The 19923-nt window shown below is 38.3% G+C and overlaps 1 protein-coding gene and 1 long non-coding RNA gene across 2 annotated transcripts; both read right to left on the reverse strand.

The window, feature by feature from the left end:
- Positions 1–51: 51 nt before the first annotated feature.
- On the reverse strand, positions 52–7577 carry naf1 (nuclear assembly factor 1 homolog). Its single transcript, XM_079666938.1, has 7 exons — positions 7329–7577; positions 6273–6496; positions 6013–6148; positions 4722–4815; positions 2200–2282; positions 1942–2102; positions 52–281 (listed from the first exon to the last, which is right to left on the reverse strand). Exons 2-7 carry the CDS (start codon positions 6494–6496, stop codon positions 185–187), a joined length of 795 nt encoding a protein of 264 aa, XP_079523064.1. The 5' UTR covers positions 7329–7577; the 3' UTR covers positions 52–184.
- A 5812-nt stretch (positions 7578–13389) lies between these two features.
- Positions 13390–15430, reverse strand: LOC307029184. Its single transcript, XR_013805252.1, has 2 exons — positions 15303–15430; positions 13390–13702 (listed from the first exon to the last, which is right to left on the reverse strand). It is a non-coding gene; the product is annotated as an uncharacterized lncRNA (long non-coding RNA).
- Positions 15431–19923: the final 4493 nt, after the last annotated feature.

Consider the following 19923-nt stretch of genomic DNA (forward strand, 5'->3'; position numbering starts at 1 on the left):
AATGGTGTCAAAATATAATCTTCACACAAGTCAACCTTCTGGTGATGTGCCAATAAACAAAGATATATTTGTATTGTCCGTTATGTAGCGGGTCAGCCGACGCTCAATGCTAGTGTTTGAAGCCAACGTTGTCTCGGAACCGGTTTTCAGTATAGTTCAGATAAGATAGAGGCTAATTGTAGCTTTAGTTGATCAAACAGAGGTGTTTAAACACAGTCTTTGTGCTTACCTCTGCTGGTGGTTCTTGGTCGTTCTTCCAAGATGCATCAGATCCCTTGTAGCTGAAGCAAAAGTATTTTCATCACTTTAAGGTGTCAAAAGTGATGGCTACTTAAAAAGAAACAAGGATGATACAATGATAATTATCAGGGCCCAGGAGTTCAAAACTTTTAATCCCTATCTGATCAGATCAGATTTGGATTTCGGGGAGTTCAAAACCAAAAAACAGGATTAGGATGACTTTGATATCCGATCAGATCAGGAAATCCAATCAAAGCTTTAATCTGGATCAAATCTTCAAAACGGGTAGTCAAACCGACAACACAGGATTGGGATCAGTTTGATCCCAAAAAACTGGATTACCCTGATCCCACCAGAGGGGTGGATTTCCAGAGCAAAATTTACTGTACAATTTATTTTAAAATATGTTTCAATTTAAATAAGATGGCAACGTTTGTTAACTGAAATAATACACACTTTTTAGCCTTCATGGGAAATACATTTTATATTTCCCATTTTTGCTCACGTTTGTGGTGGCCTATTTGTTTTTCAACCAAATGTTGATGACATAAATGTTGATGCTCATAAAAGTGTAACAGCAAAGATTGTCAATCAAAAATGTAATTTAGATTTAAGTAAAAATATCTTCAACAAAAAAAAAGTCCATCATCTGTCATCACCTTTACAATAAAAAAATATAATTAGACATTATAGATGTCTCTGCAATGTGGTCTCTTGTCTTCCTTGTATTATTTTTCATATCCACTTGATGGCAATCGGTAGGATTAAAGCACTGATATTCAGTCTCTAGTCATCTTGGAAAATCGTAATCTGGATCAGGGTGATCCTATCCTGAATTGCTTTGAAATCCAGGGACAACATTTGGCAGACTTGTCTGATCCTGGATCACAAAAAAATGGGATTTCAAAATCTGATCGGATCTGATTGAGATTAAAAGTTTGGAACTCCTGGGCCCAGGGCACTCCCTATCATACAGCATAAACAAAGCCTTCAAGAGGTTTTGCGCGTAGCCCAACCCAGTCTCAAGGCATTTTGTGTAATAGTCACGAAATAAATGTAATCTATCGATTCGTGTTCACAAACATGATTTTCAATTTTTTTTCGTGTCACACAGAACGATTGTAAGCAATGTATTTCTATTGGTAGTATGTTTCGTGCCAGCACCACCTCTTTTTGTCCGGTCGGGTCTTGGAAGACCGGAAGCTGTGTGGTTCATAAAAACATTTTCTTACTCAATATCAAGAATCACGATTATTGTTTTTATTTTAAAATTGTATGTCGGACTGTTTTTGCCGTCCGAGAGGAAAACAAATGGGGCTCAGAGCCTCAGAATACTGAAATCTGTATTTTTTCCTTCTAATTTGTTATTATTTACATTGCTTTTAAAATCGTTCTGTGTGACACGAAAAAAATTGGGAAATCGTGTTGGTGAACACGAATCAATAGATTAATTTCGTGACTATAACACGAAATGCCGTGAGAATGGGTTGCGGTAGCCACACAAATATTAACGTAAAACCCACTAATCAAACAAATGGGTGAAACATTATTTGTTAATTTTATTGTCTATTGTATTAATAACGCTCCACAATGAAGTGACATTGCAAAGTTTTAAGTCAGAACCCTATACGTTTTTACCGCCCCGCAGCAGCTGCACAGCACTTCTAAAAGCCTGAACTTTAATGAGCAGCATGCACTTACACTTGGAGCTGTTGAGTGAGGATGTATTTTGCGTATTCTTTGATGGAAGGTGTGTAATACAGAGTCAGTCCCTCTGTCAGCCCTTTGCTTCTGATCTGCTCCTCAGAGCTGAAGCGCAGAATGTACAGCGGACTGGAGACCGGACCGAACACCTCGAACACCTGAACCCATCAACAGGACATTAGCACGCAGGAACACACTGAGGACATTAAACACACCTGGTCAGAGGTAAAGAGAGACACACAGACCGACACACACCTTGCCAACAGCCAGCCTATCAGATGTGAAGATGACGCTGTCGTCAGTCAGAGGGGGATTATCCTTCAGAGACTGGATTATCACTGCAGAGACAGGCCAGAGATGAAAATTACACTCGACCACATTTCTAGGCTGAACTTTCAAAAAAATCTGTTCCTATGTCTATTCATAAACACTTTTCCCTAACCTCAGTGAAAATGTCATGGGGTTAAAGGAACGACAATAGCAGAATTCATCAGGACTTAGGAAAAGACCACTGAGGTGCAGAGAATTTGACGGCACGTACACTAGGCAACGTTAATATGATGCAACGAAGGATGTTATGGATGTTCATCCATCGTGGGGAAAGTACATTTTACAGTTCACAAACTACTGAAAGCATATCTAGATACTTCACCCTGTGTGTTCTTATCATGTTGTTTCATGCTGGCTTCATAAACATGTACAACAGTGGAAAATATATTATTAACCAAGATATCAATTCAGATTAAAAAAGGAAATAGAACAAAAATGGTTGCTCGTACCCTCTCATATTAAAAACAACATGAATCCTGAAGTATGATTGTTTCAAACTATTTGAATACAAAATAATGTGTTAAACCTACTCACCTGCTACTGTGCATATCACAATTTAAACATGTTGAGATAAAACAAATTTGCTTAAGAAAACACTTTCAGTAGATGTTGGCATTATTTTAATGATTCAACAGTACCAGCGTATTGTCAGAAATTGACCTTAGGTTTAACATGTTGAAAGTTCAAAACATATACACACTGTAACTGCAAGGAATTGTGGGCTGGCATTATGTCCTTTTCATTTTAAAGGGTGGTCCAGTGTATCCTTTGTAAAAAGGAGATCATTTAGGAAGCATTGAAGTTCCTTTCCTTTCTATTATTATTATTATTATTTGTATTATTATTATTAATAATAATGTGTGCATAGACATTTTTAAGGGGCGGACTGGCCATCTGTAGAATGTCCCCGCAGCGAGGCCCCCCCCCCCGTTGAAAAAGGTTGGGAACCGCTGATCTAGATAATCCAAACACCTCTCATCATGGCTGCCACTTCTTTAGAAATCAGACAGTTTGTGTTGCAGTGTGACCTCAGCGTGAGTGTGTCTTTACTAGGGATGCACCGAATATTCGGCCGCCGAAAATTATCGGCCGAAAATGGTTAAAAAGGCCCTTTCGGCCGAAAGGGTTCTAGTACCGAAAAAATATCACCGAATGTCACAGAACAGGGTTACGTTGGTAAGCTAACGTGTTGTTGTGATGACGTAATCAAAACGCGGCGACAAGCACAGCGCGCGACCATGCTCGCGGCTGGCTCACAGCCAACATGTCTGCCGCTTGGAGATATTTAAAAATATCAGAGAAAGAGGCGCAGATTGCGATTTGTAAAACGTGTTTAGCTGACATTTCTCGAGGGGGTGTAACTGCAAAGACTTTCACCACTTCGGGATTACTCCACCACTTGAAATCAAAACACCCGGACAAATATGCGGAGTAAGATCAAATCACAAGCACTGACAGCGAGAGACTGTTCAGCGCTGCCTCTCATGTGCTTGATGAGAAGAGGAACAGACTTATGGCTGATAAAGCAGAGAAGCTACTGTTCATTAAAAAGAACCTCCCACTTTTCCTTAATAAGTAGACAAGGCTGGCTTATCATAAGCTTATCTAGTTCTACATGTCTACTCTATACCCACTTTCCTGAACAATTTTCATTGTGAGTTATAATTCACCATCTCAGGTTATCATTAGGGGGAAATGACAGCAGCACAGTGTTCAATATATTGTACTTTCGGTATCTAAATGATACAATGTTGTTTACATTGCTCATGAGGACAGACCACCTTATTTGCAGATTCTTGAAATTGTAATTTAATTTGTAATTGATTGTGGATTTTGTATCCAGTTTTCACTTTATGTATCTTTATACAATGTTTACTACTTTGCCTATGAGGACAGACAGCCTTATTTACAGATTCTTGAAATTTAATTGTAATTTAATTTGTAAATAGTTACATTCATGTGGATTTATCCAGCTTGCACATTTGTATGCATGCACTTATAGGTGCATTTGTTGTTGTTGAAGGCCTGGCTGTTACAGTCTTTATTTACACTATTTTGTTGTAGGCCTACTGGCCTAGATGTTTATGCAGTTTTAAAGCACCTTGGCTTTGTTCTGAATGCACTTTGTTTTAGTTATCCTACAGAGAAAAGAAAATGCACTTGACTTGGAATTAATGTACTGTATGCATTCAAAAGTGCTGAGTAAATGTTTTATGGACCCATAATAGTGATTATTATTTAAGTTAAGTTTTTCCATAATCAGGCAACTGAACAACATTGGTAAAAAATGTATACATTATATATATATATATATATATATATATATATATATTTCTATTAATCATTTTCGGCCTTTCGGCATTCGGTTTTTGGCCAAATGTTTCCTATTTTCGGTATCGGTTTCGGTCAAGAATTTCCCATTCGGTGCACCCCTAGTCTTTACTTACCAAGTTGCTGTATAATACTGGAGACTGTGCCTACAGGCTTTAGTTCTGCATCTTCTGGTAAGGACACCAACACCTCCTCCACGGCTGGCAGCTCCTACACACAGACACAGGGTCAGATTTGGTCTGGTTTGAAGGTACGTTTGTTGACACGATATCCCCTTTAGGTTATTATGTCCTTATTTTTTTCTGTAAAGACTGGTGCCGTGATGACCACATGGTAAGTACACCACGTTATGATATTGCAACTTAAATGCACAAGCCAGAAGTACAAAATTAACGTAAGGCTATAAGGCTATAAATGGAATATATCACGGTCCGATGGCAGCGCAAAACCAAGTGTTTCTGTTAGAAAAACATTGTGTTGGTAAAAGTGACCAGTAAGACTTCAATTTACCAGACAAATACGAGATATTCTATCAAATATGATCTGAACTTGAAAACAATTGAAAAAGAAGGCTTTATAAAGAAAGACACGATCAGGGCTACCTCGATTAATTTTGTATTTAAGTTACTATTGAGAAACTCAAGCCTGCATAACTGCCAGAAATGTGGTGCTGTTTGTGTCCCAGCGCACCTGAGGCTCTCTCGCCAGAGAGGCGCAACAGGAAAGTAAGTAGTAAGTGAGTAGAGTAAAAAGAAAGTGAGTAAAACGTTTGATCACCAGGGCGCATCAGAGTCGCTTTCCAACGTTTTGTAGTGCAATCACTGTTGTATAACTAAACAATGTGACCATGTACGAGAGACGATTAACAGTTAACATTCATAAAATACAGACAGTTCAATATATTACAACATTTTTAACAAAGCAAATTCCTTATTGTATCGATGTAACAGTTATTTCCTGATTTCAAATCATCCTCCATCTGTCTTTGTTGAGACGAGCGGAACAATAGGTGTGTGTTCATCAACAACAAGTATTAGAGTATGCAAAGAAGCAGTATGTGTGCCGCACCTAATGCGAATGAGAAATATAATTTTTCCTTAAAAAAAAGCGTATTTTTTAATAAACTTAACAAAAACAATTGTGCTTATACCAAATTATTTTTACCGGACAATATGATGGCAAGCGGAAACATCGGCATAACCACTTAATGTATCGCAGAACAAAATGTGAAAATCTCTTCAGCTTGTGTTAACCACAGAGCTTATTTTAGGCTTCTAACCAAAATCATTTGAAAAAAAACATTGACTTTGAGACAAGGATAAGTGGTAAAATGCTAACTCTATACACAATCAACCGAAACCAAGTGACAGGAGGTCTTAAAGCAAAAACATACAACCACAGACTGACCTCGAGCAGGACTTCATCGCTGGTTTTGATGGGGGCCGGTTGGCTGAAACCCTCGTCATCATCATCCTCCACCAAAACAGGTCGAGAGGGAGAAGAGGATGATGAGGAGGAAGAAGAGGAGGATGAAGAGCTGTCACTGGGGAGGGGAAAGGAAGAGCATCAGAGGGAGTTCATCGTTTCCATTCCCTTACTGTAACAAGCAGTTCACTCAAATACATTAATAACCAGCATTTTGTCCACTTGTGTGTGTGCGTGTATACCTGTCTGACTCCTCGTCTTCACACGCCTCTGTCTTACACACACTCTGCAAGGAAAGTGTTGCTGTTGTTTCCTCCATATGTGTTTCTGTGTTTGATATGTCTGCGTTGCCAGGGGTTACGATTGGATGTTCTGGTTGTGGTGTCATGGTAACCTCCATCTCCTCTTCCTTCTCCACATGCGCTGGCAACGTCTCTCCATTCTCCTCTGGTATTTTTTCATCCATCTGAAACATAGACATCTTTTGAATTGACGAAGGCTGGTCTTGGGGTGAAATACCTCAAAACCTAGACTGAAAGAATCTATTACCAGTAGTAAAGTCATTAAGTAGGCCTACATTTACTCAAGTACTGTACTTCCATTTTATGTTACTCTGTACTTCTATTCCACCACAATTCAGAAGTAAATATTGTAATTGTACTGTAACTTTAGTTACTTTGCAAATAATGATAAACAAATGATTAACTCTTAAATCAGACTTTAGTTCCACCCGGAATAAATCCACAAGCTACCCTGCAGTATACAAAGTCATTCAAACTAGCTGCACCAGCTTTGATAACACTTTAATGATCAATAATTACAAAACACATCATATATTATTCTGAAATGAACCAATCTGCACAATGACTACTTTTACTGTCGCTACTTTAACTATATTTTGATGTCAATACTTTTATACTTTTACTTGAGTAACATTTTTGAATGCAGGACTTTTACTGTAACAGAGTATTCCTACACTCTGGTACTTTTACTCAAGTACAAGATCCAGATAACAGACAGTTATTATTTAGGTAAAGGAACTTACCTTCTTCAACACTGCCAGAGGCACTAGTGCGTGAGTTAATCTCAAACTTAAACCAATTTATCACACATTAAGTTAAAACACTATATATCGCTACGGTTATATAAAAGTAAACATGAACAGTGTCTTGCTTTTATTGCAAAACTAACGCATGACAGCTTTAAAATAAGTTAAAAATATGAACTTAAAACAAGTTGTCATTAAGAATGAAATGATAGTACGGACATACTAAAACACAAATGTTTAGCTTATTTACCTCCACGCTTTAGTCAGTTAGCTAACGAGCTAACAAGGGCTAAATGCGTAGAATTTCAGCGAAGAACTGGGCTCAACCCGCAAAGCCGCAAGCAGTTCTTATTCCAAAGAGACTCCTTTTCAGCGACATGTAACAATGAACAAAGTAACAACGACTTGGTTAAAAGTAATATATGTTGCTGCTGCTGCTGCTGCTGCTGGTCATGTACTGCGAAGTACCACATGTGACTTCTACCAGTGTAAAGTCCCCTGACATGAACCGATACACTTCCGTTTCAACCTTCAAAATATTATCCTTTAAAGTCCAGACAGTAACAATATTAGTTTGTGATGTTATTAAATTGCATAAATCACATAACTGCAAATTCACAACTACGGTTTTTATATAATTCATAAATATCTTTTGAAACCATTCTGATATTTACTTAATTTTGTTATGACTGTAAATCACGAAAAGTGTTGTTCGTACATTTTATTCTAAAAGGCAACATTCTTGACTTCCGGTGCTAAATGTTGCTCTCTGTGATCTTGCCACGGGAACCTTCACCATCCATAACACGTGGATTGTGTTTTTCTGGGTGTGCGCCAAGCGGCAATCTCTGTGGAAGAGCCGGGACGCGTCTATCGTTATTCCAACCCAGTTTAGATTTAAACACGCCCACTTCCGCATTACGCAAGAACGTAGCTTTAGCGTCATAGACTTCATCTTCGGCAGTTATAGCGGTCGCAGTAAAGCAGGATATTGAATAGTTGTTTTTCGAAGAGTCCTGAGATTGTATTACTGGTGTTTTATCATCTCAGCTGGTGTAAGTGCAGAATATTGAATATAACCTTGACTATTACTGTGTACTTCATTTATCTGACAGCATTATTTGATACTATTATATATATATATATATATATATATACACACACATTTATTCATTTATAAACATATATATATAAACACACACTTATATGTACTCACACATGTATTTATTCATTTTTACACACAGATGTATTCATTCATTTATACACACAGCATTATTTAATGATACTATTTTATATATTTCCACACATTTATTCATTTATAAACATATATATATATAAACACACACTTATATGTACTCACACATGTATTTATTAATTTATACACATAGATGTATTCATTCATTTATACACACACAGCATTATTTAATTATACTGTTTTATATATATATATATATATATATATATATATATATATATATACACACACCTTTATTCATTTATAAACATATATATATAAAATCCTAAAACATTGGTATAGTTATGCTAAATTCTTTATATTCTCTTTAAATGTACTTCATGTGCTTGCATGTTATTCTTTGTAATGCCTTGTCTTTTATCTGGACAATAAGTCTATTATTAAATGGTATAGTTTAGATGATGATGATGATGATGATGATGATGATGATGATGATGATGATGATGATGATGATGTGTAGGTGAGGCATTGGTATGAGCAAACACATCCAATGTAATTTGATGTTCATCATAGTATTGAGAGATAGGTCTTATCAGATACCTTCAACTGCGGGTACTCCTCTATATTGTTCTGTGTGCCTCCAGAGCACACTAAAACAAGAGGTCTGAAATGAAAGCAAAAAAAAAAGAGCCTATAGTTATTCAGGTACTATTCTGATGCTAATACTTTAGTACTTATACTGATGCTAATACTTTAGTACTTATACTTGAGTATTTCTACACTCTGGTACTTGTACCTTTACTCAAGTACAAGATCTTATCACTTCTTACACCTCTGGAAAGCACTTTTATGTAAAGGAATACATTTTTATAAATGTCCCAACATTTCATTTTTACATGGCAAAACGTTAATATGTTATTAATGTATATTGTAATGTATATATATGTTTATTTAATATAAAATATTAAATAAACGTTAACATGTTAAATGACAAACAAAAGAACGAAATATTATATATAGGCTATATATACAGATGTTTGCTAATGTATCCCTCTTATATCCATAGCCGTGGGAACATGTTTCAAATGGGGGGTGCTGTGGAGATGACACCAGGGCTGGTTCTGACCAATGTGCTGCCCTATAGGCAAGATTTTAGCTGGCAATGAAAAACCTCTACAAAAGACCAATACACTACGAAAAGAGAAATATATTGACATGGTGGACAGCTTATATAACAAGGCTTCAAATTTATTATATATTATAACATGTTTTAATTGGGGGGGTGGACTTCACATCCTCTAGGGGGGACCGGGGGTACCCTCCCGGGAAGATTTTTTTAACATTTTAAAGTAAAATGCTTCAATCTGGTGCACTTTGAGCGCCCAATTAGAGACTGATCTAGGGGGTACAACTCTAAACACCCATATGAAAAAGATCGGTTTGCATTTTATTAATCAAATAAGTAGGTATGTGAACATTTCAATAACCTACCATAGCCAATAACAAATACATGTAACTTATTTTATTTGTGTTGTTCATTCATATCTTATTTGACCAGTTAACATTTATTTATTTATGTATATTTTAAAATCTCTCCAGTTTTAAACGATATTTTTGGTTTACTGTCCTATAGTATACATTGGAATGATTTCAAACCTGTTTTTATTTATCCTAATAATTATAAAGGTGTGCCTTGGAAATATTTGTTTACATAAATTGTGATCAAAACGTTTGAGACCCACTGAGATAACTTCGACTAAAGTGAACTATCTAAGCCCTCAGAGTCCTTTACCTCACTGAGCCTCTCAGTCTGACAGGAGAGGACTCTCCCTCCACATTATTGTAGAAACAGCTTCTTATATCCGTTAGCGCAGCAGAAGCTAACAACAATCCCCGCCGGTACCGCGGTATCCCCTCTCTCTATCTCTCTCACTTTGGCTGTGAGCTGCGGGCGCCTGCTAAGCCAACATCCCCCACTTTCATCACTTACAGCGCCCATCGTACGGGGCAAATGGAAAATGTAACCGGGGTGAAAAGGGTGTTATCTTTACTTAATTATGAATGTTGTTACATCAAGGCTGAAAATTCGTTTTTTTTGTATTATATCTTTTGGAAGTGCAGATCCCCTGTCCTCCACCAGGGGGTGCTGCAGCACCCTCAGCACCCCTAATTCCCACGGCCCTGCTTATATCCATCAGGAAATAAATGTTAAATGTTGAATTAATATTACCTCAGCACTGCATAAGTGTGGTCGTCAGTCATATTGACAAATAAGCACCATTATATTGTATATTATGCAGTTTTTATAAGGACGGTATTTTGCTTGTCAGATTCAGATTTTGCGGGTGTGCCATGTCTATGATGCTATCGCGTAGAGCTACGTCGATCCTTGCGTAATGCGGAAGTGGGAGTGGTTAAATCTAAACTGGGTTGGAATAACGATAGACGCAGCCGGGACGCCAATACGGAAGTGGCACACACTGCAGTTCATATATTGGCCGATAGGGACTGACTGCAGAAAGGAGCAACCTCCATAGACCCCCATGTTAAAATGCCCAACTTTACAGCAGAAAAAAACATGTTTCTACCCATGGATGCAATAAATATTATTATGAATATAGTTAGATTCCACCTTCATTATTATGGATCTGTTAGTGAATTGTTTTCTAACACGACCCTTTTATTTATATTAAGTCTTAAAGTTGTTGCATAAATTAGGGCGTGGTCACATTGAGTGACGGCTCTGTGAAGTGGCTGCTGCTGTTAGCTTCTTGTCTCTCTGCTAGCTGCTCCGTGACGCTACAGGCACTCTGCCTGTTCAGCTCATCCAGGGAACACAACTTGCCCCCGGCCGTGTTTTTTTGTTCTTCAATGCTTATATATCGGATTATTGTGACTCGCTCTGCGGTTGAAACAGACAGTGCATGAATGCGGTAAGTGAAATTCGAGTACTTATTTATGTGTTAATGATTTTAATCAGCTACGTAATTAATGTTAAGGCTTGGGTTAGCGTGTAAGCGAGTGGTAGCTACATCGGTGCTAACGATGCTAATAGTAGCCTCCAAGTTAAAATCATAGACTATATTTATAAAGGTTAAAACAAAATAGACAAGTATTAAGCGTTAAGTGGGATAATACTGTACAACAAACGGCTTCTGTTTGAGGTTGATAAAATAAGGTCATCCTTGTAACTTAGAGAGATGAATATTACGTAGGTAGGAACTGTATGCATCGCTAAGGTTAATTTAAATTGGCTATGCTCAAGTATGTAGACAAGCTAATGTCGAAGTAGTGTATGTGAAATCAACCTCACAACAAGATGTGTGTATATTACAATTATTAATGTCATATTTCAAGATGATTACTTAGATATTACAATATGGTTGGTTGAGCTGGAGTTCATTATTGAGCTTACACGTTAACATTAGGGGTGCACCGAATGGGAAATTCTTGGCCGAAACCGATACCGAAAATAGGAAACAGTTGGCCGAAAACCGAATGCCGAAAGGCCGAAAATGATTAATAGAAATATGTATATAATATAATGTATACATTTTTTACCAATGTTGTTCAGCTACCTGATTATGGAAAAAGACATGATTATGACAAAACTTAACTTAAATAACAATCACTATTATGGGTCCATAAAACATTTATTCAGCACTTTTGAATGCATACAGTACATTAATTCCAAGTCAAGTGCATTTTATTTTCTCTGTAGGATAACTACAACAAAGTGCATTCAGAACAAAGCCAAGGTGCTTTAAAATAAACATCTAGGCCAATAGGCCTACAACTAAATAGTGTAAATAAAGACTGTAACAGCCAGGCCTTCAACAACAACAAATGCACCTATAAGTTTGGTAACCTAACGTGTTGTTTTGATGACGTAATCAAAACGCGGCGACAAGCACGGCGCGCGACCATGCTCGCGGCTGGCTCACAGCCAACATATCTGCCGGTTGGAGATATTTAAAAATATCAGAGAAAGAGGCGCGGATTGCAATTTGTAAAACGTGTTCAGCTGACATTTCTCGAGGGGGTGTAACTGCAAAGAGTTTCACCACTTCGGGATTACTCCACCACTTGAAATCAAAACACCCGGAAAAATATGCGGAGTATGATCAACGTAACCCTGTTCTCTGACATTCGGTGATATTTTTTCGGTGCTAAAACCCTTTCGGCCGAAATCCGAAAGTGCCTTGTTAACCATTTTCGGCCGATAATTTTCTATGGCCGAATATTCGGTGCATCCCTAGTTAACATCACAGTCATCTGAAGAACAAACCCAAACCTTGTTGTTTTTATGAATTGCATTACCAAATTGGTATCAAATAAACAGCAAGCATTGTTAACACAACTTCCAAAGTTACAGTAAAATAAAAAGGACCCTGACGCGGACAATACACAATCCAACATGTTCAACAGAAGAGAATCAGTTATATTGTTTGTACACATGGTACTATACATATATCTGTTTGTTTAGGTGTCCAGGTGATGCAGACAGGCTGGACCAGAGAGTGAGAGACAGAACTGGACTCCTCACAGCAGTGAACTTCAGCTCAGGTACAAAGACTATTTTTTTCATACTGTACAAAGAATCAAGAAAGATATTGGTTTAAATAAATGAAGTATTGACTTTAATACACTGATATACATTCCATTAAACAACAAAAACATTACAATTACAAAATAATTATATCTACAGCTCCTAAACACACAAACACACCGCTTTCATAAATAACACACTTCTGCAATAATGTGTTTTATGTTTCCTGTAATTTTTGTGAGGAAAGGACATGCCTGAAAGACACGAAATGTTCTCCTTCTCTGAGGGATAAGAAAGAACATCCAAGAGGAAAATTAAAAGCTGATGCTATGAGATTTTAAGACCGGTACACTACTTTTATTGTAAAAACAGTCAGCTGATCGAATGCACCTATTTCCACATCTACACTCGATCAGCTGATTATTTCTATTTGACTCACTTTATGAGCTTCACATCACTTGTGCCTTGTACCGCAGAGTTTGCAACGTCACAATAAATGGGGCCAATCTTCATTCAGATGTGAATGTGTAATCTAACATTTTCAGTAAGAATAATGGACGAAAGGAGTGCAAATACAAATACAATTTATTGAAATGTGAACCAAAACTTAATCTAACATGTTTTAAATAAAAAGCACATATGGACAGAAGGTGTAAAACTATTAAAGTAAACACATTTAGTCAAATAAAGTGACAGACTAGGCCTGTGCAGTTGGTATCAGCTTTGCCCAGCATGGGCTCCTCCATCAGGCCTGGACCTCCTCGCAGAGGAAAGACCCTCAGTCCTCTCCAAACCAACAGACAGGACGTCCATCACACGGAGGTTTCTCCCTGAAGTCTCTGCAGCTTTCTGGACACCATGCTGTCTCAATCCGTCCACACTGAATATGAGAGGGGGAAAATGAAAATAACAAATGCTTTTGACCAGTGGTTCTCAACCTGTGGTACGCGTACCACTGGTGGTACGCCAGCTCCCGCTAGTGGTACGTGGAGGAATCTGACATATAACATTTTTTATTTTTTTTTAAAAATTAATCTTTTTTTTTTAGGCTTGATTGAATAACATTAATTAAAAACTAAATCATACTATCAAAATACTACAACAAATGAAAATAAGCTTGAGATAATTGAAACTGTGGTTTAAATTAGTTCTAATAGGGTATTGTTGTTTTTAGATTTAGAAACGAAAACATTTATTTTATTTTATTTCTGGCGTTGCTAATTTCGACCTTACTACCCGCTAACGTTGCAAGCAAGCTAAAGAAAGAAGAAAGCTGAATGAAGTTAAAAACGTGGCTCAAAACGGGAGGTTTTCGGAAGAGAGCTACAGAGGAGAATATTACCAGCGAAAGTGAACAAGTGAATGAGGAGGAGGACAGTCATCAACCGAGCACAAGCGCAGGCTCCGCCAGCAACGCAAAAGTGATATGCACAGCCGCTGTGATGGAGGAGTGAAGTGACTCAGGAAGAAGGCATTTGCTCAAATAATGGAGAGAAGGCTGTGACCGAGGTCAAACGCTGAAAAAGCACACACTTGTCCTTAATTGTTATCTTTTTTCTTATCTTTTTTACTTTGCCACCACAGAAATGGCAACAGCAAACATCAGCAGACTGAAGATGAGCTATTAGCCCTTAGGCTCATCTGCTCCTGGAGGCTTCATTATTATTGTGGAGCTGAATTCCCAATAGGACATTTTCTGTTACGATGTAGGTTGTTGCAGGAGGCCTACATTCAAACTTTGGTATAGGTCCAGGAAATGACATGTGTGTACAGTTGACATTTGTTGTGTGAGAATAAGTTATTATTTTGTTCTTTATATTCTCACTTGTAGAGAGAGAGAGAGAGAGAGAGAAGAGAGAGAGAGAGAGAGAGAGAGAGAGAGAGAGAGAGAGAGAGAGAGAGAGACTGCATTTTAACATTGGTCATATGGTGGTACTTGGAGAGCCAACTATTTTCTCAGGTGGTACTTGGTGTAAAAAGGTTGAGAACCACTGCTTTAGACAATAAGAAACATAAAGTTGACTGTTGAGTTGCTCAATTTTTTTAGATTGTCAATACTATTACTGTATAACTAATATATCAGGTTAAGAGGCACATTCAAATAAAGATTGGTCTTTAAATACATGTTGTCTTTTGAATTGTTTGTCTAAAGTCAAGGATCTAGAACTGGTACTTAGTTTTAATGATACAGTCTGGTTATTATGCTGTTTGGAGGAGGCCTCACAGGTAAGAGCACTAACTAGCTACCATCACATGTACCTTAGCTTGACTTAAATGTATTAAACGTATAATTAAGTGATATCAAAATATAAATCACTAATGTCATGCAAACATATTAATATTTGCTTGATTCCAATGTGGAATTTAGCACAATTGCATACAAACGTTAAGGGATTTTAAGATTCTGAAGTATTATGCTAAAAGCTCAATATCTTAGATTATTATTTTTAGTTTTGCTGAATAGTTTCATGTCCGCTTACCTTAGAAACGTAAAATGCGACGGCAGTGTGCAGATGGGGAGCATGTTAGCTTAGCTTGGTAGCTTCAGCTAGCTCTGAAACTTTCAGCTCGGTGGCAGCAGGTCCCGCCTCGGCTCCGCCTCTTTGCCCTTATTTGGAGCAGGCTGGAGAAGGCGGGAGTTGAACTCTGATGTCACTGTCGAGCCGTTAGTGGCCGACTCCGCCTACTAAGGGCTTCTCGGCAACTCTGCAGAATCCTATGGGTGACGTCACGGACCCTACGTCCATTTATATATACAGTACAGTCTATGGTGTGCGCACGGCTGGAAAAGGGTCCAGCTGCAGCCGGTGGAGGTTGGACACCATGGGCCAGCAGCTGGCCATCCTCACGTCTCAGCACCAGCGTGACTGGGACGATCATCTGCCCCTGGTGTTCATGGCATATCACTCTGCAGTACAGGAGTCCTCGGCCTGTTCTCCTCATGTTAGGGAGAGAGCTTCGCACCCCTGCCGTTTTGGCGTTTGGTCAGATACTAACCCGTTATCCTATTTTTTTTTTTTTTTTTTAGAAAGTTACCGGTGCGCCAAGGAAGAAGTGGAGCGCACTGGAGACAACCATTTCATTGCAGACTGTTATGTTTACGTGGGTAAATGACAGTGCATACATTATTTGAGATATATTTCATACTCAGACTTCACTTTAAGGACATTTCGCCCGGGGGTGAGTGGTCACTCCAGGAGTGCAATGCACGTTGGGATATGGTGTTAATGGGATATGAAATCCGAAAAACATTTCGGAGTTTAGGATGGCCGAAGACACTACACTACCCATAATCCCCAGCTATCGTTTAGGACTACTGTCCCCGTGATTAATCTTCAAGCTCTGGGATTGGATGTTGGAGTGGGAGTGCGCCAAGGTTACGCCAAGCGTCAAACAGCTGTTTCAAATGGAACGAAACCACGCCAGACAATCCAAAACTCCCCCCCCCCCCCAGAACTACATATGCTGGCTATTGTGTTTCGCTAAATGTTCTATGGGACGTCTCTACTGAATGTTTTCGTTTTCCCCACAATTAGAAGTTACCAGTATTAAACACATTGGTGTTATCAAATGTAAAACATATAATTAATGAACGGGTTTAAAATCGCTTGGGTCCATAATGGGCAGCATTACTATATACCCACATTACAGCTCATTGTTACTTTGTAATTCTACTCCACTACAATTCAGAGGTTAACCTGGTATTTTTACTCAACTACTTTTATTTTAGTTACTTTGCAGATTCTGATTAATGATGTGAAATATAAACAACCCTTAAAGCAGACTTTAGTTACACCTGAGTAAAATTCAGGGAAAGGTGATTGTCAAGTGCCAACAACCAGGAGAGATATTTGATAGTTGGTGCTTGAGAAGACTAAACATTTATCTGTAGATCTCTATAAAGTATAATCATTACTCGTTATTCTCTAATAGTTAATTAAAGACTGTATATAATGGCTATTTTGCACATCCCTTTCAAGATTTCAAGATTCTCAAAGGTTTATTGACATATCATATACACAACGGTGTAGTTATGCAATGAATGAAAAACTTGGGTCACAGGTTCCTCAACAGTGCATTACAAGATATCTATCAATGTGTATACCTCCAACATTAAACTGTCAAATTCTGCACATTTCTTATACTATCTACATACATAAGAGTATCATTAATGTGTATAATATCAGTTAAAATAAGTGCTTCAACATAGTTAACATTGCAGGAAAGCAATATATTAGACGTTAAGTATGAAGGTAGATATGGTGCAAAATGCGAGAGCGTGTAAAACCTGATCTGAGCACTTGCAGAAAAAAAACCTGAGCTTGTGTGCATACATTTACACTTGTATAAAATATCCACGTAACTGTGAACCAAATTTACACTTGTATAAAATATCCACGTAACTGTGAACCATACACTTGTATAACATATCCACGTAACTGTGAACCAAATTTGAAGTCACAGAAGAAAAAAAAATTTTTTGTAGCTTGTAGAAAAAAAATGAACTTAGTGATGAAATGTTTACTTGCAGAAAAATACATATTTTTTAAATATATTTTCAATTACAACTGCAACTTGGTTATTACAACCTCTCAAATCAGTCATTACAATTTGACGAATCTGCTCTGTGGCAGTATAAATCGACGAATCTGCGGTCTTGACTTTTGCTACACTTCTTGCAATAAATGTGTCTCAAAAGTAATTTTCACCTGTAGGTGTGGGGGAGGGAGGGGGGTTGGAGCGAAGGGGCGGAGCTATCAGAACGAGGAGGCTCGGGTGACTGGAGACTGCAGGGCTGTAATATACACACATCTAATTCACACCAACGCAACTCCGGTTCAAGCTCCATGCTAGAGCTTTTCAGGTTCAGAACCGGTTCTTCGGTTTGGCTCCGGCTCTTTTCACACTGCCCAGAGTCCGACTGGTGCTGCGTGATTGCGTCATCGTTTGCATCATGACGTAACCATTTGCGTGTCTGCTTCATAAAGCCAAACCGCGTGGAAACCCCTCACAGCTGACACCGACAACAACAACAATGGCCGATTGTGCTCCAGCTTCCTCTGTACCTCTTCAGAAGACCAGATTCCCAGTAGGTAACTGGTCTCTTCAGTGGACCACTGCTGCTTGTTAAGTTTCTCCATCGTTGTGTACAAACTGGATAAAACGCCGGCTTTTTGTTGTTGTTCAGGAGTTGATCCCGCCCCTGCCCCTGCCCCCGCCTCGACGTAAGCGTGACGTATGTGGTGCTTTTGCTCTGGCCGGACAATTTTTTGGTGCTCGAAACGAACCAGATTCCGGAGCTAAGAGGCTGCTCTGCTGCGGTGTGAAGAGGAAAACCCGGTGCTTTTCAAGCTCTACCTCCGAACCAGCCCTGAAACACCGTTGGTGTGAATGAGGTATTATTGTGAGGTTGATTTCACATACACTACTTCGACCTTAGCTAAATAGAAAATAGCATGGATAATTTACAAAGGCTTTAAAAACACAGCAGAAGCCCAAGACAATTATAAAACTTGTCATTATTTCAGTACAGTTCAATTGGTTTTATTTTCATAAACGGTTATCAACCGTTAGTGCCAAAGCAGTAGGCTATAATATGTTAATTCCTGCTGTAGACTACAACCACTACGTGTTTAGCTAGCATAAACTCAACAAAGCTAGCGTTAGCTGGCGAACTGACGTTATTTTGCCGCTAAACTGCACGATATAAAACGGTGGTCTTCAAAGCGGATTTAATCCTCAATCACAATAATAATATTCAAAGTAATAGTGGGCAAGTAAGTAATGGGCAAAACTTACCGTTGATTGACGCGCCATGTCAGCAGACTGGTAGCGACACAAACCGTTAGCCCCGCAGTCTCCAGTCACCCGAGCCTCCTCGTTCTGATAGCCCCGCCCCTTCGCTCCAACCCCCCTCCCTCCCCCCACATCTACAGGTGAAAGTTACTTTTGCGACACATTTATCGCAAGAAGTGTAGCAAAAGTCAAGATCGCAGATTCGTCGATTTATACTGCCACAGGGCAGATTCGTCAAGTTGTAATGACTGATTTGAGAGGTTGTAATAACCAAGTTGCAGTTGTAATGGAAAATATACTTAAAAAATATGTATTTTTCTGCAAGAGGACATTTCCTCAATAAGTTCATTTTTTTTCTACAAGCTACACAACTTTTTTTCTTCTTCTGTGACTTCAAATTTGGTTCACAGTTACGTGGATATTTTATACAAGTGTAAACTTGGTTCACAGTTACGTGGATATTTTATACAAGTGTAAATTTGGTTCACAGTTACGTGGATATTTTATACAAGTGTAAATGTATGCACAAAAGCTCAGATTTTTTTTTCTGCAAGTGCTCACATCAGGTTTTACACGCTCTCGCATTTTACACCATATCTACCTTCATATTAAGTACCTTGTCAGGCTTAATATTTATGTGTAGATATCTCCAATGCTTTTTTCTTATTTAAAAGAAGACCTTAACCTAAAGTATTCTTTAATGTGTTAATAAAGGCTAATTAGATTGTCTGTTTTGCACATCCTCATATTAATATATTTGTACATCCGGCACTTAACTGTTTTATTGTAGAGATCACTTACAGTATCTTCTTGATTTTTTATATTCTATATTTCTATCATTGACCTTCTACTTTCCCCCTATGAAAGTATGTACTCTTAATATCTTTTTCATCAAATAACATTATTCAACAAAAATAACATTATTCAACAAAAATAATTCAATAACGTGCTTTAAACCACTAGGTGGTGCACACAAGGTACACAAAGCATACTAATAATAACTTTGTATTATTAGTGTAGGACACTTATGTAAGTAGTTATAAGACAACCACTTCTGTTCGATTTTAATGAATGAATGATAAGGAATTATTTATGACCCTATAAACCGGAAGTCCCGCCTCCAAAACCGGAAGTCCCACCCACAAATACCGGAAGCCCCGCCTCCCAAACCGAAAGTCCCACCCCCAAACACCGGAAGTCACGCCACCTGTCACTCTGAAATCAGACTTTGATCCTCTTATCTGTTCAGACCTTTGACCCCCTTATCTTTTATGACTTGTTATTGTGAACATTGCCCCCGATAGC

This window comes from Notothenia rossii, assembly GCF_949606895.1.
Source record: "Notothenia rossii genome assembly, chromosome: 1".
NCBI lineage: Eukaryota > Metazoa > Chordata > Actinopteri > Perciformes > Nototheniidae > Notothenia > Notothenia rossii.